Source organism: Kogia breviceps, chromosome 3 (assembly GCF_026419965.1).
Source record: "Kogia breviceps isolate mKogBre1 chromosome 3, mKogBre1 haplotype 1, whole genome shotgun sequence".
Classification (NCBI taxonomy): Eukaryota; Metazoa; Chordata; class Mammalia; order Artiodactyla; family Physeteridae; genus Kogia; species Kogia breviceps.
Window position 1 is genome coordinate 2,658,779 of NC_081312.1, and position 27,864 is coordinate 2,686,642.

The window sequence follows — 27,864 nt, forward strand, 5'->3', positions numbered from 1 at the left end:
TTACAACCCCTAATGACTGTGAGTCCAAGTGCCTCCTGGTGAGGGGACACACCACCACCTCCGAGTGCACGTGCTCAAAGGCTGAGCCAGTCAAACTTCTAGATCTACCTACCACCTCCCAGGAAATAACGGGTTAGAAGAATGTGTTCGATGGAAACGGCAAAAGTCAAAACAGGGACACCCCTGACTACAGAACCACCAGCCTGGATTTTCCAAAAAAGAAAATGCAAGGAAGAAAAGGGATAGGGTGGAGCAATCAATTGATTAACAGAGACTTAAGAGACAGATCAGCTAAATGCAATTGTTTGGACCCTGCTTCAAGCAAACTAAAAAAAATTGAGACTACTGGGGAAAATTGAATGGTACTGTGATTATGAATAAAATTTTAAATACCAGTTTTCTTGATACTTATGAATTTATCAAACATAGCTATGTATGAAATCTTACTTTGGACGCAAACATTTCAAACCCGTTTCATATTCATTTTTATGTTCTAACATATTAAAGAGTTCTTAATTTCAAGTATAAAATGGCACTCAATCACAAATTACAGATTAAAACACAGGGTGTTCTGTTTCCTTTCAAACTCCTAGAGAAAGATGGTTAAGGAGCAAGAAAAAGATGCAATACTCAGCTGGGCAGGCCTCCAGCCTCAAGCCACTGGCACCTTTACTGCAGCGGCATCCTCCGAGGGAAGGCTGGGCCTCAGGGCTTTCAGAGGGCAGGCAGAGATGCATGCCGCTAACACCTTGGTTTTCAAACTCATTATCGTTACTAAGACATCAGGTGTAATGTCTATCACTTGCAAACTTTAATGCTGGTTTTAAAAAGAGAAAAAGTCAGATGCACACCAAAATACAGTGCCATGTAAGCAGAAGGCAGTCCAATACACCTGTTATAGAATGAAACTGCTAAAGCCAAAAGTGAGTACGTTCAGGATGTTTTTGAATTTAATTACTTCACTGTCATGCAAAGCAAACAACTAACAGCTGAAGAAGGAAATCCACACAAATTAAAATTTTCTAGTGACATACCTGTGTGTCATATGCTGTAAGAAGATGTATCTAAGCTTGATAGGGCGGGAAGAGATTTCAATAAAGAAAAAGCAAAGCAGCGTCAACCTTATCCTTCTTCAGATAATGTAGTGGAGTCCCTTACCTAGGAAGTAAGATACGTGGGTTAACTCACATGTGGAAAATTTTAAAAACAGAATTTCAAAAATGGAAATTTCTAAAAAATGATAAAATAAGAAGTTTAAGATAAAACTTTTTTAACCATCTATATAAGCATGTGCTTTGGATTTTCTGCATTTTTTGAGTTGAACATAAAGTACAAAGTCTGGATAACTTTGGATTATTTACACATAGAAAAGCACAGGAAACATGTATGTACAGTTTCACAAGGTTATTATGCAAACACTAGTCCAACTACCACCAGACTAAGGAATGGTACACTGCTGCAACCAAAAAAAAGTTGGGTGTCTCTCTCTGATCCCAAACCCTTTCCTCTGCCTCTAAGTAACAACTGCCCTAACTATGGTGATCATTTCCTTGCTTTTCTTTAGATTTATCATCTAGGCATGTAGCTCTAACTGATAGTTTATTTTTGCCAGCTTCTGAATTTTACATAAACACAATCATACAGTGTGTCTTCTTCTGTCTTGCTTTGTTTTTCCTCCACTGTTGTTGCTGGCTCTGTTGTTTGTTTTCATTGCTGTATAATATTCCATCATGCAATATACCACAATTTACTTATCCATCCCCCTGTCCCCTGGGTAATTTCTGCTTTGGAGCAAATATTAGCACTACTGAGATCTTTCTGGCACAACTATCTTAAGCATATAGGCATATATTCCTCTAGTGTATATACCTACAAGTGTGACTGCTAGATTACTGGGTAAGTGTATATTCAGCTTTGTTACATAAGGCCGAACAAACTGCTTTCCCAGGGGGCTGTAACAGTTTACACTCCCACAAGAAGGTACCAGAGAGTTTCTGTTGCTCAACGTTTTCAAAATTTGTCAGACTATTTTAAATTCTTGCTAACTGAACGGCTACGTAGTGGTGTCTTAAGAATCCTTTATTATGTAAAATTTTATAATTACTTAGGAGAAAACCTCATGAAATTTTACATCTGACAATTGCTGCAGTGGAGATTTAATTTTGCAACCAAGCACTCGTTCACTTTTCCGATGGTTACTGCACTCCAATTTCTCACCAGGTGTAACCCCCCCACTCTCAGTCCACCAGCTTCCAGAGACACTGGTTCCAACACCCAGGCACAAGGGGACGGGTGTCAGGGTGGGGTGGGGGGCTGGCCAGTAAGAGCAGCCTATTCCCGGCCAGAGTTGTTTCATCTCTGTGAGCACACAACCCAAGTCAAAATGAATCGAGTCTTTTCTTCCTCCTCTGGGGCTTAAAGAGATTTTCACTCTTTCCCAAAGAACCTGAACATGAGCACATGGGAGTGAAGAGGCTCCTTGAGAACAGAGCAAAAATGGAGGAAGATGCTGGGGAAGAAACTGACTCAACTGCAGCCAGCCCTGAGGCTTTTTAATTAGGTGATCAATAAATCCCCCCCTTTGCTTGTAACAGCTAAGGTCCAGTTACATCAGAAAGAGCCCTCACTGATATGATCACTCATTATAAAACATGTATTTTAATCTACTCAGTAAGCTGCAGAGATCAATTAAGGTAACACACGATCATACACACACACACACACACACACACACACACACACACACACACACACACACCGCCTCCATATTATTTCAATCACATTTTGTAAGTCAAAACAGTTTATTACCCAAACTTGAACTACAGTTCTTGCCAAATGGCAAGTTAACTCTGAATGTTTCTTTGGCAAGAGAATGAAAAATCAATAGCTATAATTTATTTGTCCTTGTCTGCTATAAACACTTCACTAATTATACTATCCCTATTGGGTTTTAGTAACAAAGTTATGATAACCTCATAAAATAAATTAGGAGGTGTTCCCTGGTTTATTCTGAGGAAGTATTTGGGTAAGATTGGAATTAGTTCTTCCTTGAAAGTCTGGTGGAATTTAACAATGAAGCCATCTGTGCCTAGAAAATTTTAATTACTGATTCTATTTTTTTAATGGTCATAGGATTAGTGAAGGTTTCTATTTTTTCTGCAGCTACTTTCAGAAGGTCACATTTTTCAAGAAATTTATTTTGTCTAAATTTCCAAATATACTGACATACCATTTCTAATAATGTTTTATGATTTTTTATAGTCTACTGAATCCAAAGTAGCTTCTCTTTTCTCCTTTCTTTTCATTGATTGTGCCTCCTCTTTTTTCTCCCTTATCTCACAAGAGGTTTGTCAATTTTACAAGACTCTTCAAAGAACCAATCTGGGTGCTTTGTTGTTCTTTTCTACTGTAAAATTTCCATTTGCCTAATTCTGCTCTGATTTTCTTCCTTTGGGCTTTTTGGGGTTTTTTGGCTATTCTTTTTCCAATTTTTAATTAGAATGATACTTAGCCTACTAATTTTCAGCTTTTCTACCTTTCTAAAGCTATAAAATCTCTCTCCATGGACAGAGAGATTTGGCTTCATTCTACAAGTTTTGATGTATATAGTATTTTCATTTTCAGCCAGTTAAAAGCATGTTCTAACTTCCATTATGTCATCTTCTTAGAATATTTTTAAAATATTCCTTTATTTTTAAGCTCTTAGGGATTTTATAATTATCTTTTTGTTAGTGATTTATAGCTCAATTCCACTGAGGTCAGAGATTATAATCTGTATCATTATAATCTTTGAAACGTATTGCACTATGGCCTAGTATTGGTCAATTTTTAGAAATGTCTTCTGCGTGCCTGAAAATAAAGTATACATTGCAGGTTTGGGATGGAATGTTATTTATATGTACATCAGACCAAGGGTATTGATCCTATGTAAAACATCTGTCCTTACAGAATTTTTTTAACTTTTGGCCTGCTTATTCTATCAGTTACTGAGATTGGTGTTGGAATCGCCATGATAACTGTAAACTTCTTAATTTTTTCCTTGTACTTATTATGCAAATTCTAGTTTGGATACTCTGAAGTCATATTATTAGGCTTCTCCACGTTGAGAATTATTATGACTCTCTTTTGAATTGAACCTTTTACCATTACAAACCGTGACAGAGACTACAGGTTGACCGAACTTACTTCTTCTACTTCCTGGGCACAAAGTTAGATTGTATTTCCCAGCCTCCCCTGCAGTTAAGTTTGGTTATACGACCTGGGCTCCCCCCAACAGAATGTGATCGTAATGTACCCCACCCTCCTAGCCCGTGAATACTGGTGTGAGTCTCCCTACTCCCCCAAATGCAGAGGCTCCTGCAGAGTATTCCAAGGCCTAAGAGATGGCAGAGGCACAGGTAGAAGCAGCTGAATCCCCAAACGACCATCTGGAAAGCAATCTGCCAACCAGGACTATCTGTACTGGACTTTGTGTAAGAAACGAATTTGCTTATAATAAACTACTGAATGTTTTGTTATAGGAACTAGTTGCCAACTCTATTAAGTGAAATGACACTCATTATCTCTAGTACTGTTTTTTCTTTTTGCCTTAAACTGTATTTTTTCTGACACTATACAATCTTGCTTTTGGCTAGTGTTTTTGCATAGTTTATTTTTTTCATCATTTTTCTTTCAACATCTCTTAATCCTCATGTTTTAGGTGGGTCTCTTATAAACAATATACAGTTGGATTTTTAAAATATCTTACTTGATATCTTTGTCTTTTAATTGGAACACTTAAGCTATTTACACCAGAAGCAATTACTCACATTTAGATTTAATTCTCTTATTTTACCAGGGGCTTTCTATTTGCTTCTTTTGCATTACTTGTTACCATTCTAGTCCCCGCTCCCCAGTAATCTGGAAATTACATATTTTTTCTACTCTTTTAGTAATTGCTTTAGAAATTATAATGTACAGGTTCTTACCAAAGTCCAATGTTAATCAATATATTTACCCTTCCCTTGGACAGCAAGGGCCTTAAAATATTAACCCCATTCATCATCCTTCCAACTTATATCCTACTGTTGTGTGTGTATGCATGTGTGTATCTTTTCGTCATTGTTAATGTTTTACACAATATTCATTCATTTTTTTAAAAAAAGATACAGAATTCTTTCTTCTACTGTACTGAAGCTATTACCCCAAGTCTTTTTGGCTTTCATTGCCTGTGTTGAGAAGCCTATTATTGTTCCTTTATAGGGAATCATGTGTTTCACTATGTGTTTGGGTGGATTTCTTTTTACTTATCCTGCCAGTCATTTGTTGAACATCTTGGATCTGTGGTTTGGCTTCTTTCATAATCTGTGGAAAATTTTCAGCCATTATCTCTTCGAATACTGCTTTTGCACCCTCCTCTCTCCTCTCTCCTCAGAACCAATTATACATGTGTCAGAGCTCACTATTTCCAGCCTCCTGCCTTCCCTTCGTGCTTTCCACATTCCCATCTCTGTGTTTCACTCTCGTTTTTCTTCTTTTGATCTATTACTGTGGTGGGTTACATTGATTGATTTTCCAATGTTAAGCCAATTTTTCATTCCTGAGATAAATTTGATCATTATGTAACATCCTTTTTATAGGCTGCCTAGTGGATTCTGTTTGCTAAAATTTATGGAGGATGCTGTGTATATGACAAATACTGCTTGGTGGTTTTTCCTTTATTATAATGTCTTTGTCTGGTTTTGCTTTCAGGATAAGGCTGGCCTTACAGAATGAGACAGGAAACATTCGCTCCTCCTCTATTTTCTGAAAAAGTTTTCATCAGATTTAGTATTCTTTCTTCTTTAACTGTTTAATACTTATCAGTGAACCTATCTGCACCTGAAGATTTCTTTGAGGTAAGGATTTTAACTACAAATTCTTTAATAAATATATAGTTATGCTATACATTTGTTCTTGAGTGAGCTTTGGTGGTTTATGTTTTTCAAGGGGTTTGTTCATTTTATTTAGGTTGTCAAAATTATTGGCATAAAATTATTCACAATATTCCTTATTACCCATTTAACATCTGTAGGATCTGTAATAATATCCTCTTTTACATCCCTGATACTGGCAATTAATGTTGCTTTTTTCCCCACTGATGAGAGATTTTTTTTTTAGATATAATATACATCTTCAACTCATCACAGTTTACCTCCAAATAATATACCACTTGAGATACAGTAATACTGTACTTCCATTTCTCTCCTCCCAACCTTTGTGCTATTGTTATTTATTTACCTCTACAAGTATTATAAATCCCAAAATAGTGTTATTTTTGCTTTAAATAATCAATTATAAAAACATTAAAAGTGTGAATATCTGCCAATTATTGACCATTTTGGGTTCTTTTCATTCCTTTGTGTAAAAATTTCCATCTGGTATCATATTGCTTCTACTTGAGCTTCCTTTAAAATTTCTTGTAGTTGTAGTTCTGCTGACAATAAATTCTGTCAGCATTTTTGGCCTAGAAATTTGATTTCACTTTCATTTCTGAAAGATATTTTCACTGGGTACAGAATTCTAAATTAACAGGTTTCTTCCTTTCACTACTTTAAAAACAGCACTGTTGGGCTTCCCTGGTGGCGCAGTGGTTGAGAATCCGCCTGCCGATGCAGGGGACACGGGTTCGTGCCCTGGTCCGGGAAGATCCCACATGCTGCGGAGCAACTAAGCCCATGAGCCATGGCCGCTAGGCCTGCGCGTCTGGAGCCTGTGCTCCGCAACGGGAGAGGCCACAACAGTGAGAGGCCCGCATACCGGAAAAAAAAAAAAAAAAAAAAAAAAAAAAAACAGCACTGTTGTCTCCTGACCTACACAAGTTCTGGCCAGAAGTCTTCTGACATTATTTCTGTTCCTCTGTAACATGTCTTCTTTCCTTCTTGCTGCTTTTTAAGGTTTTTTTCCCCTTCATCCCTGGTTTTTCAGCAACTGCATTACGTGGCACCTTGGTATGATTTTCTCTGTTTGCTCTATTTGGGGTTTGTGAGCATCATGGTTTGCAGTCTTAAAAAAAAATCTGGACATTTTTCAACCACTATTTCTTCAAACACCATTTCCATTCTCTTCTCTCCTTCTAGAACTCCAGTTATACATATCTTGAAACAGTTGATTTTGTCTCACAGGTCACTAATGCTCTGTTATTTTGTTCAATCTTCTTTATTCTTTGTACCATATTTTGGATAGTTTCTACTGCTATGTCTTTTTAAAAAAATAAATTTATTTATTTACCTTATTTATTTATTTTTGGCTGCGTTGGGTCTTCGTTGCTGCGCGCGGCCTTTCTCTAGTTGCGGCGAGCGGGGGCTGCTCTTCGTTGCGGTGCGCGGGCTTCTCATTGCAGTGGCTTCTCTCGTTGTGGAGCACGGGCTCTAGGCTCATGGGCTTCAGCAGTTGTGGCTTGTGGGCTCTAGAGCACAGGCTCAGAAGTTGTGGTGCATGGGCTTAGCTGCTCTGCAGCACATGGGATCTTCTCGGACCAGGGATCAAACCCGTGTCCCCTGCGTTGGCAGAAGGATTCTTAACCACTGCACCACCAGGGAAGTCCTCTATTGCTATGTCTTGAAGTTCACTGATCTTTTCTTCTGTACAGCCAATTTGCTGTTAATCTATTGTATTTTTCACTTCTCTATTATATTTTTCATCTCTAGAAGTCCTAGTTCAGTCTTTTTCATTATCACTCACTCAATTATGCTCATGTTCCCCCATGAATATGTACAACTTATTTATAATAGTTATTTTAATGCCCCTGTCTGCTAATTTCATCATCTCTGTTATTTCTGGGTTTCTATTGATTGATTTTCTTCCTGGTTAATATCATATTTTCTTGCTTCTTTGCATGCCTGGTAATTTTTATTAGATGCTGGACAAACATTTTTACGTTGTTGGGTGCTGGATTTTATCATATCCTTTTAAATATAGTTGGGGCTTTGTTCTGGGAATACAGTTAAGTTACCTGGAATCAGTTAAGGCAGGTCTGCAGCAGTCTTTTAGTCCAGGGCTGACTCAGTCCCATTACTATGGTGGTACCCCTCTGAGGAATCTACCTGATGCCCTAAATGAAAAAGCTGCTCTGAACCCACCCTCACAAAGATTAAAAAACAAGCTTTAAAAGGACCTAACTGATACCACCCTGGGTGGTGGGAACACAAACTGTCTCAGTTCTGTGTGAGGTCCCAAAAGTGTTGAGTCCACTCCTTTCTGGCGCTACTTTTCCTGGCTTTGAGGTGTTTCCTCTGATGTACGCGCAGATCAACACTCGGCCCAAACCTCAGGAGGTCCTTCTGCAGATCTCTGGAGTTCTCTAAGTAGCTCCCTACTCCCTATACTTTGCCCCTCAAATTCTAGCTGCCTTGTGTTCTCCAAACTCTGATCTCTGTTTTGCTACTTCAGTAAGGCTAGTGGACTCTGGTTTTGCTCTCCCTGCCTGTCCTGTAATGTAGAAACTGTCTCTAGACCAGGACTGGCAAATTATGGCCTGAAGACCGAATCCAACTTGCTACTATTTTTATAAATAAAGTTTTATTGGAACACGTCCACGGCCATTCATTTACATACTTCGTATGAAAGCAGCCACAGACAAGCCATGGTTAAAAGTTATAATTTATATGAAGAAACAGTCTAGAACTCATGAAACTCAAATTAATTTAACAATCCAACACATTCAAATTCACAAAGCACCCTCACTCACTCCCCTCCCCACTGTCTTGACCTGGCCTTGGGCATGAGTCTATCTCCCCCAGCTTGGCTCAGCAGGCCCTTGTCTGCCGAGAGCAAGCCTCTCTCAACACCAGGGTGGGCTTGCAAGCTCTGCTCCACCGGTGCCCTTTCTCCTCCTGTGTTCATGCTCCTTCTCTCCCACCCCCTCCACTGTCCTGCCAGACAGACACTTCATCCCCAAGACTACATTCACATGTCTTGAAATCTACTATGCACACTAACTCTTAGCACTTAACGAGGTGCCAGGCACACACTGCAAGCACTTGCTTTTTGGGGAATTAAACTCCTTTTAATTGACGTGGGCTTAAACTCGCGTATTTCTGTGAACCTTCCCTTCCCAGGGAAAGTCACCCTCCTCAAACCCTGGTCTGTACTGTATGAGGAGGACACCCATCACAACACGTACGAGCCTGTACCAGCCTTGCTTCCTTCTCCCTCCCACCTGACTGTGAGCCTCCTGAAGACACAACTGTGTCTCTGTCAGGTTTGTATCCTCAGCACTTAGAAAGTGCCTACCCCACAGGAAGCACTCAATACACATTAGTCACAGTTTTTACTAGTTAGTATTAATTTAATCTTTTAGTTATTCATTTATTCCTCACAACTCTACAAATACCTTTCTCATTTTTCCACTCCACTGTAGAGATGAGGAAATTGAAACACAAAGATTCAGCAACTTTGCAACATTACACATTAGCAAGTCAGGGATCAGTCTGCCCCTGGAACCCATGTGCTTAACATCCGTGTCTGTTACCAGATAGACTGCACCAACAGAGGCGTGCTCACTGACTCAGGATGTCGTGGGAATCAATACAGATTTATGCTGCAAAATCAGATTTGCCATTTGCATACTCAAATTATCTTTAAAATGTTATCCAGGATACAGAAGAAGCAAGAAGAACTACAATCCTGCAGTCTGTGGAACAAAAACCACATTCACAGAAAGACAGACAAGATGAAAAGGCAGAGGGCTATGTACCAGATGAAGGAACCAGATAAAACCCCAGAAAAACAACTAAATGAAGTGGAGACAGGCAACCTTCCAGAAAAAGAATTCAGAATAATGATAGTGAAGATGATCCAGGACCTTGGAAAAAGAATGGAGGCAAAGATCGAGAAGATGCAAGAAATGTTTAACAAAGACCTAGAAGAATTAAAGAAAATACAAACAGATGAACAATACAATAACTGAAATGAAAACTACACTAGAGGGAATCAATAGCAGAATAACTGAGGCAGAAGAACAGATAAGTGACCTGGAAGGCAGAATGGTGGAATTCACTGCCGTGGAACAGAATAAAGAAAAAGAATGAAAAGAAAGGAAGACAACCTAAGAGACCTCTGGGACAACATTAAATGTAACAACATTCGCATTATAGGGATCCCAGAAGGAGAAGAGAGAGAGAAAGGACCTGAGAGAATATCTGAAGAGGTTATAGTCGAAAACTTCCCTAACATGGGAAAGGAAACGGCCACCCAAGTCCAGGAAGTGCAGAGAGTCTCATACAGGATAAACCCAAGGAGAAACACGCAAAGACACACAGCAATCAAACTGGCAAAAATTAAAGACAAAGAAAAATTATTGAAAGCAGGAAGGGAAAAACGACAAATAACATACAAGGGAACTCCCATAAGGTTGACAGCTGATTTCTCAGCAGAAACTCTATAAGCCAGAAGGGAGTGGCATGACATATTTAAAGGGATGAAAGGGAAGAACCTACAACCAAGATTACTCTACTCGGTAAGATCTCATTCAGATTTGATGGAGAAATCAAAAGCTTTACAGACAAGCAAAAGCTAAGAGAATTCAGCACCACCAAACCAGCTCTACAACAAATGCTAAAGGAACTTCTCTAAGTGGGAAACACAAGAGAAGAAAAGGACCTACAAGAACAAACCAAAAACAACTGAGAAAATGGTCAGAGGAACATACATATCAGTAATTACCTTAAATGTGAATGCATTAAATGCTCCAATCAAAAGACACAGGCTTGCTGAATGGATACAAAAACAAGACCCATCTATATGCTGTCTACAAGAGACCCACTTCAGATCTAGGGACACATACAGACTGAAAGTGAGGGGATGGAAAAAGATATTCCATGCAAATGGAAATCAAAGAAAGCCGGAGTAACTATACTCATATCAGATAAAATAGATTTTAAAATAAAGAATGTTACAAGAGACAAGGAAGGACACTACATAATGATCAAGGGATCAATTCAAGAAGAAGATATAACAATTATAAATATATATGCACCCAACATAGGAGCACCTCAATACATAAGGCAACTGCTCACAGCTATAAAAGAGGAAATCGACAGTAACACAATAATAGTGGGGGACTTTAACACCTCACTTACACCAATGGACAGATCATCCAAAATGAAAATAAATAAGGAAACAGAAGCTTTAAATGACACAACAGACCAGATAGATTTAACTGATATTTATAGGACATTCCATCCAAAAACAGCAGATTACACTTTCTCCTCAAGTGTGCACGGAACATTCTCCAGGATAGATCACATCTTGGGTCACAAATCAAGCCTCAGTAAATTTAAGAAAATTGAAATCATATCAAGCATCTTTTCTGACCACAACGCTATGAGATTAGAAATGAATTACAGGGAAAAAAATGTAAAAAACACAAACACATGGAGGCTAAACAATACGTTACTAAATAACCAAGAGATCGCTGAAGGAATCAAAGAGGAAATACAATTCACCTGTGAAGCCATCTGGTCCTGGACTTTTGTTTGTTGGAAGATTTTAAATCACAGTTTCAATTTCATTACTTGTGACTGGTCTGTTCATATTTTCTATTTCTTCCTCAAAATTCTCAAGACATCAGTAATGCCTAACAGATGTATTTGTCCTTTTTGTTAAAACCAGGCATCTTTTTTCGTTGCTTTGAATTTCAGCATTGACATCCCTGGGTTTCAGTATTCCCTTAGGACTAACAAATGGCACTCACAACCAGATGCACCAAAAAAAAAGCACCCTTAGCTGAACCAAGTAAGGCCACTTCAGACTTCAAGGAAGGTACTGAGACCTTGGCTAAGCTAAAATGAATTTTCTCACACCATTTAAATAATCATTTGCTTAGTTTCTAGCCACTTTAATATGAGAATTGACCAGAATTATTTTGCTTACTTTTGAAAAGCATTATCCAAATGGATTTGAACAAGGAGGAGGCAAAGAGCTACTTAAGAATAAAATGACTACCCCAAGCTACTGGGTAACAGAGTTAAAACTACCCTTGGGTAACACATGCCATGGTTTGGAACTACAAGGCAAGGGTGAGTTTCGTTTCGTTTCTGGCCTTGTGATAGGTTTCTCTGAAGTCTTACTTGCCTGAAATCATGACCAAACATCCATTACCACTGCATACTTACTTTAGTCTTAAAATACAAAATGTCAGAAATATTTTGACAGAGTCAAGTTGAAAATTTAAGATATCCAGTGATATCTTAAATATCGCTACGATCTCTTTGAATTTAACATTCTTTATGCTACATAAACCCTCTAGAATAAATCTACTTCCTAATCAAATGTGACCCCTGCTGCTACGATTGCTAGACCCACCAGTACAAAGTTTCCTATGTGGCATCAGACCGATCATATTATTTTAACTTAGAGTTATACAAAAGCGTGAAACCTTTCCAAGTCACCTTGAAATTTTCATCCAATTGTTCTTTCAAAGAAACTCTATTCTGCAGTGTTGGCTTCGGCTTAATATAGTTACGATTCACTGCAGTTTACTCAGTGAATTTAAATAGAGATTTGTTATGCAACATCAAATCCCTTAGGTTTCCCCCAAAATTAATCACTATTTTGAACACAAAATATTCTACTGTCAACACCTTTTATACGAATAAAGTGCCTACATTAATACAATCTTCTATCGGAATAATACGAAAATAAATCTTTATCTGTAGGTTAAAGCAGTGCTGCTGAGCGACGCCAGCAGAGCACCAGCAAGTGGAGCGTGCCCTGACGAAGTGCAGGGAGTGGGGCACCTGCACGCGGCACCCGGCTGAGCCCCAGATGGTCCGGGGCAGCTGGGACGAAAGCTAGGCTTGTCTGACCCCAGGGGCCATAAGTGCCTGATAAATATTTTTGAATGGTAGGTCCCTTCTCACAGTCTAGCACCTGCCATGAGGAAAACGAAAGAGAACTTCCTATAAAGAATCCACAGCACCAGGGCAGGTTTTACTCGTTTCTCAAAACTTCCTCATTCTCCTCAAAACTCTCTATCCTTAAATTAGAAGGATCCATCTGAATCTGCTATCCTTACAATATATTTGTCCACTTACATGAAGAAGAACTTGAGGGAAGAGCAAAAGAAGGAAGGACCCATACAAAGTCATCTGTTCTTAGTAGTTTCCAACTCCTTGGAGGAGGGAGAAAATAGAAGTATTCAATCATTTGAAAAAATAAGAAGTTAGTCATGGAAGAAAGATTTCTTGGTTGAATGAGAAAACACTTGAAAACTTCGAAGACTGCCCTACAAAGGAAAGGTCGATGCAGAGCACGACAACCCCCTCAGAGGAAAACTCTGGTGCCCAGTCTCACTTGGAACCCAGCATGCAGCCTAGTGCCGGGGTGACGCAGGCACCGTGCCAGGAGCAGGGGACAAGGAGGGCAGGGCCCTGCCGCCCAGAGCTGCTGCCTGGGGGAGGGACACAAGTATCTGTGGGTGTGCGTGCACGAGACGTGAAAACTGCCCAAGGGAAGCAAGTGATGAATGTGCCAGCGACCCCCGGCGTGGGTGCAGGGAAGGCCTCCCTGAGGAGAGTGTGTCTAAGCCATAAGCTGAAGGATCGGTAGGAATTAACTATTTCTGACATTCTCAGATTAAAAAGTGGCTTGTACATCAACTCAATAGCTCATTTTAAAGGTTTTACAGGGAAAAAAATCCCATATAATTCTAGGGTATTGAACTTTTTGCTATACTTCTCCTTGATTTTAATGAGTGTGTACACATATGTATATACAATTAGTGTTTATACATTTATGTATATAGTAAGTGTACAACATATACATAAAGACACTAACATATATTTAGCACAAGGATGTAAATACATATACAAATATAATAATATACTATATTGATAAATACTAGTGCTTGATAAATATTAATTGAATGAGTGGGTTGCTGGCCAGAGCTTAGAAAATGTGTTTGTTAAAAAGATACTTTTCGGGGCTTCCCTGGTGGCGCAATGGTTGAGAATCTGCCTCCCGATGCAGGGGACACGGGTTCGTGCCCCAGTCCGGGAGATCCCATATGCCGCGGAGCGGCTGGGCCCGTGAGCCATGGCCACTGAGCCTGCAATTCCGGAACCTGCGTGTCCGGAGCCTGTGCTCCACAGCGGGAGAGGCCACAACAGTGAGAGGCCCGCATACCGTGGAAAAAAAAAAAAAAAAAGATACTTTTCGGACTTCCCTAGTGGTGCAGTGGTTAAGAATCCACCTACCAACACAGGGGATACAGGTTCAAGCCCTGGTCCAGGCAGATCCCACATGCTGCGGAGCAACTAAGCCCGTGCACCACAACTACTGAGCCTGCGCTCTAGAGCCCGTGAGCCACAACTACTGAGCCCACGTGCCACAACTACTGAAGCCTGCGCACCTAGAGCCCGTGCTCTGCAGCAAGAGAAGCCACCGCTATGAGAAGCCCTCGCACCACAACGAAGAGTAGCCCGCGCTCGCCGCAACTAGAGAAAAGCCCACGTGCAGCAACGAAGACCCAATGCAGCCAAAAATAAAAAATATTTAAAGAAATAAAAATAGAAAGAGATACTTCTCAGGAATTCCCTGGTGGTCCAGTGGTTAGGACCCTGCGTTCTCATTGCTGAGGGCCCGGGTTCAGTCCCTGGTTGGGGAACTAAGATCCCACAAGCTGTGAGGTGCGGCCAAAAAACAAGAAAAGAAAATAAAAAAGATGCTTTTCTTCTCACACTTCTTTCCAAGCAACAAACTAAAACCTGAATAGTAATTCACTTCCACACATTAAATTACATTTCAAAAATATCTTTATTAAAGGGGATACAGGAGCTGTTTTTCCACAACTCATAACAGAAGCCTTGTTCTAAATTAATATTATAAACAGAATTTTTAGATGAGCAAATCTGAATGTAGAAAATGAATTTGCTCTCCGAGATCTGTAGCTGCAAGCTGTAATAAGCCACACGACTCATGATGATGAATGATAAAACTGTCCGGCGTTATTAGACGTTCTGAAAACCCCAGGCAGAATAAAAAAGGAAGCAATGTTCTTGTGGGTTTGGACTTAAGGTTCCAAGCTAAGAAAGATTCCTATACTCTGGGCAACAAGACCCATGGCTGGGGTTGGAGGATGAAGGTCACCCCGGGAGGCTGGACAGGAGCCCAGAGGCCAGGGGTCAGACTCTCCCCTCTGGGGTGGGTTTCAGTGAAACAGAGGGCTGGCAGGGAGGGACTGAGCGAAATAATTTCTTGAGGTTTTAACATTTCACAATCCATGTCTTCCATCATGGAGAGTAACAAGGAGGCGTGTCTTCACGGTGCGGCAAACCCAAGCCCCATCCTAACACTTTCTCTGTGAGCTGTGTATTCAGGAACAAAAGTGGTCACTCAGAAGACAGAAGTCACCTTGTTACACCGATGTCCTATGGCCGAGCACAAGTCCCAAGGGAAGCACCTGAAAGGGGGGCTTACCCCGATCTGAGGGTCTGAAGACCCTTGCAAAATAACCCTAATTAATGAGTTTGCCTGTGAAATGCCATTTTGTAACATATGCAGGGCTGTGAAATTGTCATTTTTAATTGAATATCTTTTTTTTTTTTTTTGCGGTACATGGGACTCTCTGTTGTGGCCTCTCCTGCCGCGAAGCACAGGCTCTGGACGTGCAGGCTCAGCGGCCACGGCTCACAGGCCCAGCCGCTCTGCAGCATGTGGGATCTTCCTGGACCGGGGCACGAACCCATGTCCCCTGCATCGGCAGGCGGACTCCCAACCACTGTGCCACCAGGGAAGCCCGAATATCATTTTTTTGACAAGTCAAGATACTTTTTTTCTTCAATTAAAGTAATTTTTATTCTTCTAAGCCAAAGAACAATTTAAATGAGATTATACTGTTGAATTCATTGTTAGTTGATCACAGGCTTCTAACACCAGTGTCTGATGCACGTACTATAAATGAGTGGCTACTCCTTGTCTGGACATGAACAGGGGTCAACAGTTCATGAGTGTGTAGGCTTTTCCCTCTGGGGCTTTATCTCCTCTAAACTACCTGGGGGCGGGGTGGGCTTCCCTGGTGGCGCAGCGGTTGAGAGTCCGCCTGCCAATGCAGGGGACACGGGTTCATGCCCCGGTCCGGGAAGACCCCACATGCTGCAGAGCGTCTGGGCCCATGAACCATGGCCACTAAGCCTGTGCGTCCGGAGCCTGTGCTTCCGGAGCCTGTGCTCCGCAACGGGAGAGGCCACAAGAGTGAGAGGCCCGCGTACCGCAAAAAAAAAAAAAAAAATTAAACTACCTGGGGAGCTGAACACCTTGTTGTTTGCTAAGGCACTTGCTTTAGAGACCTGATTATTAGGCTCTTAGGTAAGGCACCTAGGTTACATGATTCCTCATTAAAAAACAAAAACAAAAAACCCCACAGTGTTTCCCAAGATTTAAAAGCAGGAATGTTCTCCACCTGAAAGGTTACTTCTAAGGCTCCTGAGGCAGCTCTCTTGAAAGGTAATTTAATCTCACTTAAGTGGAATGAATGCCTTGGGTGCTGGGCTCTCCATGCAGGGCCAAACCGTTCCAGATTCCCCCACATTCTACCACATGCCTGTAAGCAATGGGGTCCAGAAACTACTGGACCTACCCACTGGCCTTATTCCTTCTGTCCTCTTGGCTTACCACCTCCGCCCCCACCCAAACCTGCGACAGCCCTCTCACTTTTCAGGGGCTTCAAACACTGCTGAGTTCCTACTGTGTACTGAGCCAGAGATCCAACGCTGAGGGAGGTGCGGGCTGCCCTGATGAAGCTCTCCATGCCGGGGCAGCAGCCAGGGGCCGAGAACTAGCTGTCCCGACGGCCTCGAAGCCTGAGCAGGAGATGGGCGACACAAGCCACGTCTGCGTCAGGACCACTGACCAGGCAGGTGGCTCGGATGGATTCATGTAGGCCAGAGGCAGGCAAACTGGGGTCCACCGTCTTGTAACTAGTTTTGCTGGAACACAGCCATGCTCATTGCTATACGTATGTCCTACAACAGCAGAGACCCAGGACTGGCCCACAAAGACTAAAACATTTACTATCTGGCCCACTACAGAAGAAGTGTGCTGACCCCTGGTCTAGGCTGTCAGCAGCCCTTTCCTCTTTGGGCCATGCCTCGGCTTCCTTCTGCCCGGGAGGCCAGCTTTTGCGTGTGCACGCGTGAAAGGGAACAGCACACACCCACGGGAGGGGCGGGAGCGCGAAGGCACAGCACACGCCTGAACCTGGCCCCGCCCAGCAAACACCCTGTGCTCCCTTCTCCTCTGACAGGGAGCCAGCCAGAGATGTCTTTCCCACTGTAGCACAGTCTCTGTCCCTCAAACGTTTTCCTTACTTCCCCTCCATGAAAACCCAGTTCAAGGCTCACCTCTTGCCAAACACCCAGGGTGAACTCCCGTGCACACAACAGATGCTCCAAGCGCTGCAGCCAAACCCAATTCAACCTGTCAGGTTATCATCTTCACGCTTCAATCTGAGTTCACGTATCAGCAAACATGGGCCCGAGTGCCTCCTAGGTCCTAGACACCCAGCACCACAATTTAACATAATGCACAGGAATCCTAATCTTTCATTTGTACTTGTCTGTTGAATAAATTAGATTAAGAGTCTGATTATCATTTTGTGTTTTTTTTTTTGATTATCATTTTGAGGTGATAAAAACTGTTCCAGATGAACAACTGGGAATATACTAAAAACTACTGAACTGTACACTATAACAGGGTAGAGTTTATGTTATGCAAATTATCTCCAAAAGGCAGGTGCCTAAGTTCTCTCCTCCTCCCAGGAGGCTGCTGACTGGGGCCTCAGAAGGGCTCCCTGAGGGCCTTGCCATGTGCTCTTCCAGCCCGAGTTAGCTGGGCTTCACAGCATGGCTTTCCCCACAGCAAGTGTCCCCAGAAGAGAAGCCAGGCAAAACCTGAATTTTTAAAGACCTAGCTTGCAAGTCACACAGCATCACTTCTGCCCTACTACTGGGTGCGGCAGGTCACACACCTGGCCCAGGTTCATAGAGAAGGAACTGAGACCCACCACCCGGCCAAAGTCCCACTGTGAGACAGTCCACAGGATGGGAGGTGTCACTGAGGCCATTTAGGAAAATACAGGCTGTAATACAAGCCCAATCTTCTTGAAGACTGGCAAATTAAAAATCTGGGTGAACCGGCATCTGGCGTATCAAGTGGTATTTCAAGCCCTGTGAGCCGAACCTCTTATTACTTGCAATAAGCTGTGACTTGTAAGCTGCACCTAATACTGCTATGTTGTTCTGCCTTAGTAAATACAGTATCGTGACCTTGATTCGAAAGGTGATGATTCAGGTTCACCCCTGGTGACTGCTGGGCACTTAGCTTCGCTGGAAAATACCGCAGGCAGGCGAAAGTGCAGCTGTGGAGGTAGAATTCGTCTCGACACCCAGGCTGTGTGCTCCGGTCTCAGCACAGAGCGCAGCCTGGGGGTACAGGGTGTGCCCTCCTCCACCCCCATCCCCGAAGTCTCCAGCACAGTGAGCAGAAGCTGCTCAATGACTGATGGAAGAAGGAAGGAAGGGAAGGTAGGGATTTTTTAAGTTACAAATTAGAGAGTGCTATTCCAGTTATTATGATAGGCCTCTTTTCCGTAAAAGGAAAGTAAAAAATGGTGAACGGAGAGCAAACCTCTTCTGTCAAGAGAGCGATCCTGAGGAGGACAGAGAGCCAGGTTTCTGATCCTAGACCTGGTTCTCACCGCTTTGGGACCTTAACCAAGTGGCATAACTTCTCTGGGCCTCAGTTTCCTCATCTGTAAAATAAAGGGAGTGAATTAGATGAAGATTCCTAACTGAGGCTTGTAGGTGAGTCACTGCAACACACCCACTGACATGAGCCTGAGAGGTCAACTCTCCTTCAAGTTGAAAGTTCAAACTGTATGATCTGAATGTTTGTTAACAACAAAAATGAGCTCTCTGCAAGGGTGAACTGTCCTCCCGAACCAGTGGGGCTAAGCTCAGGAACGAGAGCCTCAGCAGCCGTCCTCGTCCCCAGGGCTGCCCCAGACCTCAGCCCCCCTGGCAGCAGGCTGTCTGGGCACCTCTTGCAAAATATTAGCAAACAGATACTTCAGTCCCACGCAATCAAGATATCAATACAGTTTAAATGCGCAGGGCAACTGGTTTTCAAACAAACTATGCTACACATTTTTTTTTTTTTTGTGGTACGCGGGCCTCTCACTGTCGTGGCCCCTCCCGTTGCAGAGCACAGGCTCCGGACGTGCAGGCTCAGCGGCCACGGCTCATGGGCCCAGCCGCTCCGCGGCATGTGGGATCTTCCCGGACCGGGGCACGAACCCGTCCGTGTCCCCTGCATCGGCAGGCGGACTCTCGACCACTGCGCCACCAGGGAAGCCCGCTACACATATTTCTAACAACCAGCAAACGATCCTTCGGTGATGAAGAGAACAGGCCTTCGTTTATTATTTTCACAAGTTTGGCACTTTGAATGTGAGTCCTTCTAACTTGGGCCTCCCCCTCCAAAGCCAGCCATCCTGATATCCTGGAGGCAGAAATAGGTGGGGCCCCCTCTCTGGAAGTCACGCTCTCCTGGCGCCCTGGGGTGTGTTGCTGGGAAGAAGCTCTTCAGATGGAGAGAGCTCTGCCAGAACCTCAGCAGCACGCAGGGCTGGGGCCGTGCTGTGGGTGTGTCGAGGACGCCAGCCCCCAGGAGGCATGGCTGTGCCAGTCCATTCTACGCCGCCCGCCCACGGAAGGCCGGGATACCGCACGCACACAGGCTAGTCCCCAACCTCAAGCAGAAAACCATCTCTCGGCCACAGTCTGTTGCCAGGAACCAAGAGACCAAGGCAGATGTCACCAGAGGAAGAACTGGGCCGAAGGGACAACTCTGGTAACCGAAGAGAAAGGATGTGCTGCTCAAGGGAAGCTGAATTTATTTACACTGATCATGAATGTAGGCTCTCAGCTGGAACATCTCACTTAAAATGCCAGAAGGTTCAGAACCCATTCATAAGCTTTTCAGAATGCATGCAGTCGCCATGGTAACCATGACATTATATTTCTAGGCGTTGCACATATAAATTACCACCCGTAATGCATTTAATACAGTTTGGGGCCACCAACTCATAGCAAAATAAATCTGAGTTCTGACTCTCACCCTGTCTCTTAGATAAACAAAGCAGAACAGCTGGAGGTAGCATCCAACTCACCCCAGGATAAGGACAGGGCTGCACACATTGAAAATGCTCATCTGAAGGCAGATAAGAACTAAGGAAATCAGACTTCATCAGCCACCACCATATGGTTGAGATTTTATAAAACAAAATGTTCCATGCCAGATTCATGAAACTGTCGTTGCTTAAGCTAAAGAAACAAACATACTACATCCATAGCTACATCTCTGGAATTCGACCATGTTAGCAAGTCAAAGAAAAAGCAGATCTCTTTAAAAAACATCTTTAATTTATTTAGAGGGCATTTGTCAACACAAATAAGGTAGTTATTCAAACGTCCAGACTGTCTTTAATAAGAAATCAAAGTTTTATTTCTCAGGTTCAGAAGAGATCTACTCAGTCATAGTTCTTTACTTTCACCAGGGACATTGATAAACATTTAAAATACACACCGTGCATGGTCTTTAAAGTCCCTTACCTTCTCATAATCCACCATGAACACAGAGACGAAAACAAAATTACCGTGCACAACCTGCAAAGGCATCTTCAGCCTCACATCCCCAGGCAGCCCACCGCAGCGGGAACTTAACAGAGCTGCTGCAGGACATGCCTGTGCTGGCACGGTGTCCACAAAATTGCCTCTGTCCTTATCACTAAACGGCTAAGTCCAGGGGAGCACCCCCTTCGTCACCCCTCCTTCAGACTGCAGGCCTCAGGTAGCAGCTGTGAAGGGGAGCAAAAGGCCTCCCTGCTGGTTGTTGCCGTATCAGCAGGGACTTGGGCAACCGCTGCACTGCAGTCTTTCCGCAAGCTACCAACCTCAGAAGCAAGAGCGCTGGAGAGAGACTCTCCAGCACAGAGAGCTGCCTTCTGAATCACAAAGATTTGGTAAAGATCTTCTTAAAAAATGTTGTAGAAACCTTGGGGGGTGCGGTATGTCTAGATTTCCAACCTGTTTCCTAAAGGCTGATTAGTTCGTGGTTTTCGCAGGAGGATTGCTCTGACAATGTACTGTGCTGTGTGAAAATGCGGAAATTAATGAAATGTGCGTGATGACACACCATCTTTAATGCTCAAGTAGTCCCGGTGAGAATCCTGCACATCTGCTGCCTACCACCAGCTTCAGAGCCCGACGGAGGAGCTCCTGGGAACCAACCAGGGCTTTCACTCCAGAAGATGCAAGCGCAGCAAGCACTTCTAGTGCCTCAGTGGCAGCGATCACCTTCCACACTCAGCTACCTTCTCAGACAGCGTGCTTGAAATATTAAACCATTGCCCGTACAACCAAACTCAGAAAAAGACACTTAAGAGAGTGGCATGCTTACTAAGTGACCTTTCATCTTCGTTGATTCCGTTTACTTAGTGAGCATTAACCACGTGCCACCTGTGAAAGGACATGAGTCAGGCCGAGCTCACTGTCCTGATGGCGAGGGGCTCTCCAGTGGGGTGACACACGGAGGACAAGTCATTCCAGGCTTGAGGACTGGGATGTGGGGGAGGGCAGCGCAGCCGGGGAGAGACGGAACTGGAGCCGGTGTGGGGTTCCAGGGCAAGGTTCTATGAGGAAGAACATCTAACAGGAGCTAAAGGATGTGCCCCCCGCTGAGAAAACGTGGCGATGAGGGGAGAACACCCTCAAAATGGTGCAGCGTTCCTCGGCACGTGCCAGCGAGTCCCCAGCGAAAGCGCCTGCAGGCTCCGTCCTGAAGTCCGTCAGACCCTCACGGCCGCCCCGAGAGACACCCAAGCACCCGGTCCCTGAAGCACACACTCGCCCTGGGGGCACGGCCACCAAGCGGAGGTGGCAGATTCTGAACGGAACAGGGCGGCCCTGCACCAGGCCCCTCAGTACACAGCAGCGGTCCCCCTGCGGCTCCAGCCGCCACCTCCCGGCGAGGTTACCATGGAAGCTGCCGAGCGCGACGCTGACCAGGTAACGGACCAGGTGAGGGAACCAGCAAGTCAGGGACCCTACTACTGGCCACCCCCCCATCTAGCGGCAGGACCCGGCCCGTGGCTTCCCCGCAAACAGCCTGCCCTTCTCTCGGGGGAGAACCCTGCTCTGCCTTCCTTCTGTCCCCGATTCCCCTCACTCCTCAGGCTCCGGAATCTTCTCCTCCAGGAAGTCCTCACCAGCTCCCTTCCCACCCCCAGCAGCCAGGACCCTTCCGCTGGGCTCCCATGGGCCCTAGTGGCGACCACACTATAAGGAAGTGACAATGCATGTCTGCAGGGCCCAGCACATCACCGGTACGGCCGTCGGCCCCACGGGGCAGCCCCCTGCTCCTCGCCGAGGAGCTCCCGCGTCCCCTGCCCCTGGGGCGCAGAGGAGCTCAGCTACGGGCCAGGTGGGAGGCCCAGGAGTCACACCCCGCAGCTCCGGCTCCACAGGCCACAGCCTCACCACAGGCACCGGGCCCAGGCCCAGCAGCAACCCCTGGAGAAGAGGGTGCCTCCCTGGGGCTTCACTCAGGGGAGCAGGAGGGAGCTCATTTATGGAAATGCTGTAGCCTTCCCACCCCCATCTCTCCCCAGAAAGGCGTGACGTGAATAAATGAATATCTCAGACCAAACCAGAGGCACCTCACGTGTGAATTCCTGACTGGCCGGATCATCTCACAGCACAAGGTGGATGATCAGAAGGGAAGGTAGAAAGAGACAGCGTGAGGACGTTTCTCATTGCTTTACAGAGACCCACTAGAGTGGTTTAATGGACGCAGAGGAACTTCCATGATGCGCCTCCCGGCACATTTAGGCACCCGTCAGGCACTCCCCCCAGATGCTCCTCCAGATGCCACCTTTCAAATCGGGGCTCAAGGTGGCTCTCTGAGGCCGCACTGCTGTCAAACAACTCGTCAGCTCCTCGGAAACCTGAGCCTGGGTCGCCAGAACCCGGGGCTCTGGCCCGAGCGGTCTCTCCCAGGAGGGTCTGGAGGAGCTGGCAGGGGTCTTACCTCAAGACTCTGTGCTTCCCGGACAAGCAATCCTCGAGGTGCGGGAGGGGCGACAGCGGCCCGGGGCTGAGAGCTGCGTGGGGCCGGGGTCTCGAGGGCCAGCGGCGGCGGGCTGGGCGGGGGGGCCGCTACGGGGCCACACAGCACCCGCCTCCCAGGTCTGCCATCTGAAAGCCAAGGGCAGCGAGCCAGGCCCAGCAGTGCACAGAGCCAGGCCCCGCCCACCCGCCGGGCAGCGGCGTCCTACCGTCTCCACTGCACGCTGAGGCGGCCGGACTCGAACACGAGAAGGAATTTTTCAGGTGTACCGCCGGGCGTTCAAGCAGGGCCGCCTGGCTGTGGGCTCTGGACTTCACACGGCCCTCCTCGTGAGGGCAGGGCCCGCTCCCGCACACCCTGCTCCCTCTAACACCGGCTCCCAACCGATGGCTCTGCTTCCTAATCTGGAATCTCTCGTCTGTAGGAAAGGAGTAACACTTATCCTACAAACCGCACAGAGTTGAACTGATTAACTGCTTTAATGCATGCAGAAGGTTCCTGAAAGCATAAGCTTCTCAAAATGTAAGGCACAACTGTCACAAAATAAAGCCAGTATCCACAAAGCACTCAATAATTACTCTTCCAACCTTAACTCAGTTTAAATACATGATGAGAGACCTGAAGGGCTCTCCCCATTAATTGGAATGACCACGGCACAACCTGCTCCTTTATTAAAGAGCAATAACGAAATTCATAACTAACTCAGGCAATTAGCTAATATTGCTAATGTACATTTATATGAATTTGATACAAATTATGGAAACATCCCTATAGGTCTCATTTGGATACTTAAGAAAATGCTCAAGAGTATCACTACTATCTTAAGGTGTTTACTACTTCAAAAATAGACAACCCAGTTACCAAAATTACCGTAAAAAAAGCCAAAGGAGTAAGCGTATACTGCCTGAAGGGAAAATACACAGACAAATCACTCAGTCACTCCTTGTGCTGCTGGGGCCGAAGAACAAAGGGTGTCCCCAAGAAGAAGCAGGGAGAAGGATACAAGAAAAATATCAACATAAAACACAGACACGAGGGCTTCCCTGGTGGCGCAGTGGTTGAGAATCTGCCTGCCGATGCAGGGGACACGGGTTCGTGCCCCGGTCCGGGAAGATCCCACATGCCGCGGAGCGGCTGGGCCCGTGACCCATGGCCACTGAGCCTGCGCGTCCGGAGCCTCAACGGGAGAGGCCACAACAGTGAGAGGCCCGCGTACTGAAAAAAAAAAAAAAAAAAAAAAAAACACAGACACGAGTTGGCTGGCCTGGATGCAGAACAGGCTTAATTAGCTGCAAAAAAATCTAATGGGACACTTATTTGATAAGACCCTGTGATGACTGTCAGATGGGATATGATCTTAGGAAAGAAGGATATTGTAAATTCTGGCTGCTTCTCCAGGCAACAGGGCCCAGGGGCTTCAAACATGGAACAGGAGCTACCAGGTCACCAATAAAGGCCCCAGTTACAAGAAGTAAAGCCTCTTTACAAATTTAAATGGGAACCTGAACAGTAAGTCAAAGCTGATGCAAACCCCTCTAGGTCTACACCCAAGAGAAATGAAAACATCTGTCCCACAAACACCTGTACACGAATGTTCCGAGCTGCACTATTCATAACAGCCCAAAAGGGGAAACAACACAAATGTCTATCAATGGACTTAACGAATACATAAAATGTGGTGCACCCACACAAAGGAGTATTATTCACCCACAAAAGGGAACAGCCTGCTGACACATGCTACAACATGGATGAATCTTGAAAGCATGATGCTAAGTGCAAGAAGCCAGACACAAAAGACCACATACTGTATGATCCAATTCATATGAAATGTCCAGAATAGGCAATGGTTGCACAATACTCTGTGCATATACTAAACACCACTGAACTGGACACTTAGAAGAGGTGAACTCTATGCTATGTGACATCTCAATAAAGGTATCTTTTAAAAAGAAGACACAGGGCTTCCCTGGTGGTGCAGTGGTTGAGAGTCCGCCTGACGATGCAGGGGATGCGGGTTCGTGCCCCGGTCCGGGAGGATCCCGCGTGCCGCGGAGCGGCTGGGCCCGTGGGCCATGGCCGCTGGGCCTGCGCGTCCGGAGCCTGTGCCCCGCGGCGGGAGAGGCCACAGCAGTGAGAGGCCCGCATACCACCAAAAAAAAAAAAAAAAAAAAAAAAAAGAAGACACAGTCAAGCAAAAGGCCAAACATCTGATGGTTAATTAACATCACTTAATGAGATGCAGCTCACCATCTCAATTAAAGAAAGAAAAAAGGGAACACCTTATAACAAGTCTTCATTTTGCCCCCCAAAAATGCATTATTTGGGGAGTGCCCCTTCCAAATAATTGTAAATAAGCGTCTCATTGTTCAAAACAACTCATAACCATTTTTGGTAACTCTTTCTCTCCCCCAAATCTCACAGTTCACCCATTCTGTAACAAAAAAATTGATTTTAGATTTAATGTAAAATATAAATTACACCTATATACAAATGTAGCACTTTTAAATACAAGGGAGGATGATCACTAGGGAAACTACCAACCCCACCACCATCCCCGAAAAGTACTCGTTAGTTCTTTCTACTATGAAATAAATATGAGCACTTGGGTTTTTAAGACTCAGAAATATTTATAAGACTTGAAGTCAATATAGTCAAAGAAAACACACGCAGTGACTGAACATAAAACTCATAAAAACAAAAACAAGCCTATATATAAAATAACAGATTTATAGAAAGACTACATCCTCTACACCCAGCAAAAGAGCTCCCAACTCACTCCCGTTGCTGTGTGTCCATCTCAAAGTTTTCAAAAACCCAACCAACAGAAGGCAACATAGCCACCTAAGCACAATTCTGTAATTGGCTAAAATCATCATTACAATAATGTGTGTTTCTATTTTCCGCAGGAAGAGAATCATGTCTACTCACAATTCACAATGAGTCAACCAGTGTGTAAAATATTTTACATAATGGGAAAATTTATTGTGACCCAAAAGTTCAGTGTGTTCTCATTAAGTTACCAGAAATTACAGATGTGAAGATACTTCTGTTAGCTTAACCAAAATCAAGAAAAGAAACTTCTTTAGATATGCACACATTTTCGGTTTGGTAGATCTAATTCTTTTTATGCTACTGTATTTCAAACTACTCAGATTGGTAAATCCGTAGTTTAAATACTGAATAAAGAAAATCTGCATGTTGACAACATAGGTAATTTTAAACTGGTTTTGACGCTGCGTCTCTTGCTACCTAAATAGCTAAGCAATGTCAAAACCTGGCAGAGATGGCTTCGGTTTTTGCAAACACCCCTATGGTGAAATGGTTTTTCCAGAATTATGACACCATCTAATGTGTTGATTAATGGAGCCTTCCCATTGTGGCTCACTGTGAATAAAAACGTCTGTGGAAAATCTTACATGCAGTATTGCATCCATTTAACATTTTCTCATATGTTACATTCAGTGTTTGTTTTGTTTTTTTAACACCCCTGGGAGGAAAAAACAAGTAATTAAAACACACACAACTTTTCAATTATGACCTTTTAAAATACCCTTAGTCTCCTATGATACTCTAAAGGCTACACTGGGAAACTGATATGTCTATACATGAAATACAGACGCAAATATTTTAAACTACATAAACTATTGATACACACACTCTAAGAAATCAAATATTTCCAATTCTATAAACATAATACATCTGTAGCAAAGATAATACCACTGGATACTTTTTATGTTATACATTGGTCCCCCCAAAAGGGTAACTATAAAACACAAGGAGGAGTCTCTTTTTTTTTTTTTTTTTTTTTTTTTTTTTTTTTGCGGTACGCAGGCCTCTCACTGTTGTGGCCTCTCCCGTTGCGGAGCACAGGCTCCGGACACGCAGGCTCAGCGGCCATGCCTCACGGGCCCAGCCGCTCCGCGGCATGTGGGATCTTCCAGGACCAGGGCACGAACCCGTGTCCCCTGCATCGGCAGGCGGACTCTCAACAACTGCGCCACCAGGGAAGCCCGGGGAGTCTCTTTTAAACACTGTTAAATAAATTATTTGCAAATATTAACCACAAAACTCTGGGTGATGCCACCATTAATCACTCATAAAACCCCAGAATGTGTCTTGAAGGAAGTTTTTACAATACAAACGCTATTCTTAACTATCTTAAAATATATCGCAAAAGACCATTCTCACAAGTCTTTTTGAAAACTATAATATCTCATAAAATCTGAAAGACTGAAAGTGTGTTTCTGATTCAGTGGCATGGCTCATTAAATCTGAAGTCCAGTACCTTGGACAAAACTAATTCTAAATCTTTTGAAAGAATAATCTTTAATGTATATACTCAGATGAGAGTTAATACAATCTACATAATTCATCAAAGACCACATAAAAACTTCAGATACAAAGTGACACCTGCTTCAAGTACAAACTATTTCACCCTATATCCTTTTCAAATGCCTGAAATACACATATTTAGACATATTTCAGTATTGGCTCTTTGTTTTCTAATTTAAAAAGGCAAGCTTTCCTGCAGCCTGGCAATTAAACATTTTTTCAAAATACAAGCACCATCTCAGAAAGCAGGTAAAGCTTTTTAAATTAAAGATTTCTATTTACATCAAAAATGCATCCTTAAAACATTAAAATAAAACTATACTCACATTTTAAAAGTCAGAAAACATATATTAAATCCAACTAATGCTGAAAACTTTTGGCTCAAGA

The 27,864-nt window shown here is 43.9% G+C and overlaps 1 protein-coding gene across 11 annotated transcripts in view; it reads right to left on the reverse strand.

Moving 5' to 3' along the window:
• The window catches only part of TRAF3 (TNF receptor associated factor 3), a 117,951-nt gene that overhangs the window by 55,015 nt on the left and 35,072 nt on the right, over positions 1-27,864 (reverse strand). For 7 of the 11 annotated variants that reach the window (XR_010839376.1, XR_010839375.1, XR_010839374.1 and 4 more), the window contains exon 2: positions 1,035-1,158. The exons of 2 other annotated variants lie outside the window; for them this stretch is intronic. Coding sequence is in view for 3 of the 9 variants with exons in the window: in XM_059058250.2 (XP_058914233.1) it covers positions 1,035-1,045 (11 nt within the window). In the remaining 6 variants the exon portion in view is untranslated. Of the gene's footprint in view, positions 1-1,034; positions 1,159-23,106; positions 23,564-27,864 lie in introns of all 11 variants that reach the window. 2 more of the 11 variants (XM_067027698.1, XM_067027699.1) reach the window with 2 other exon arrangements.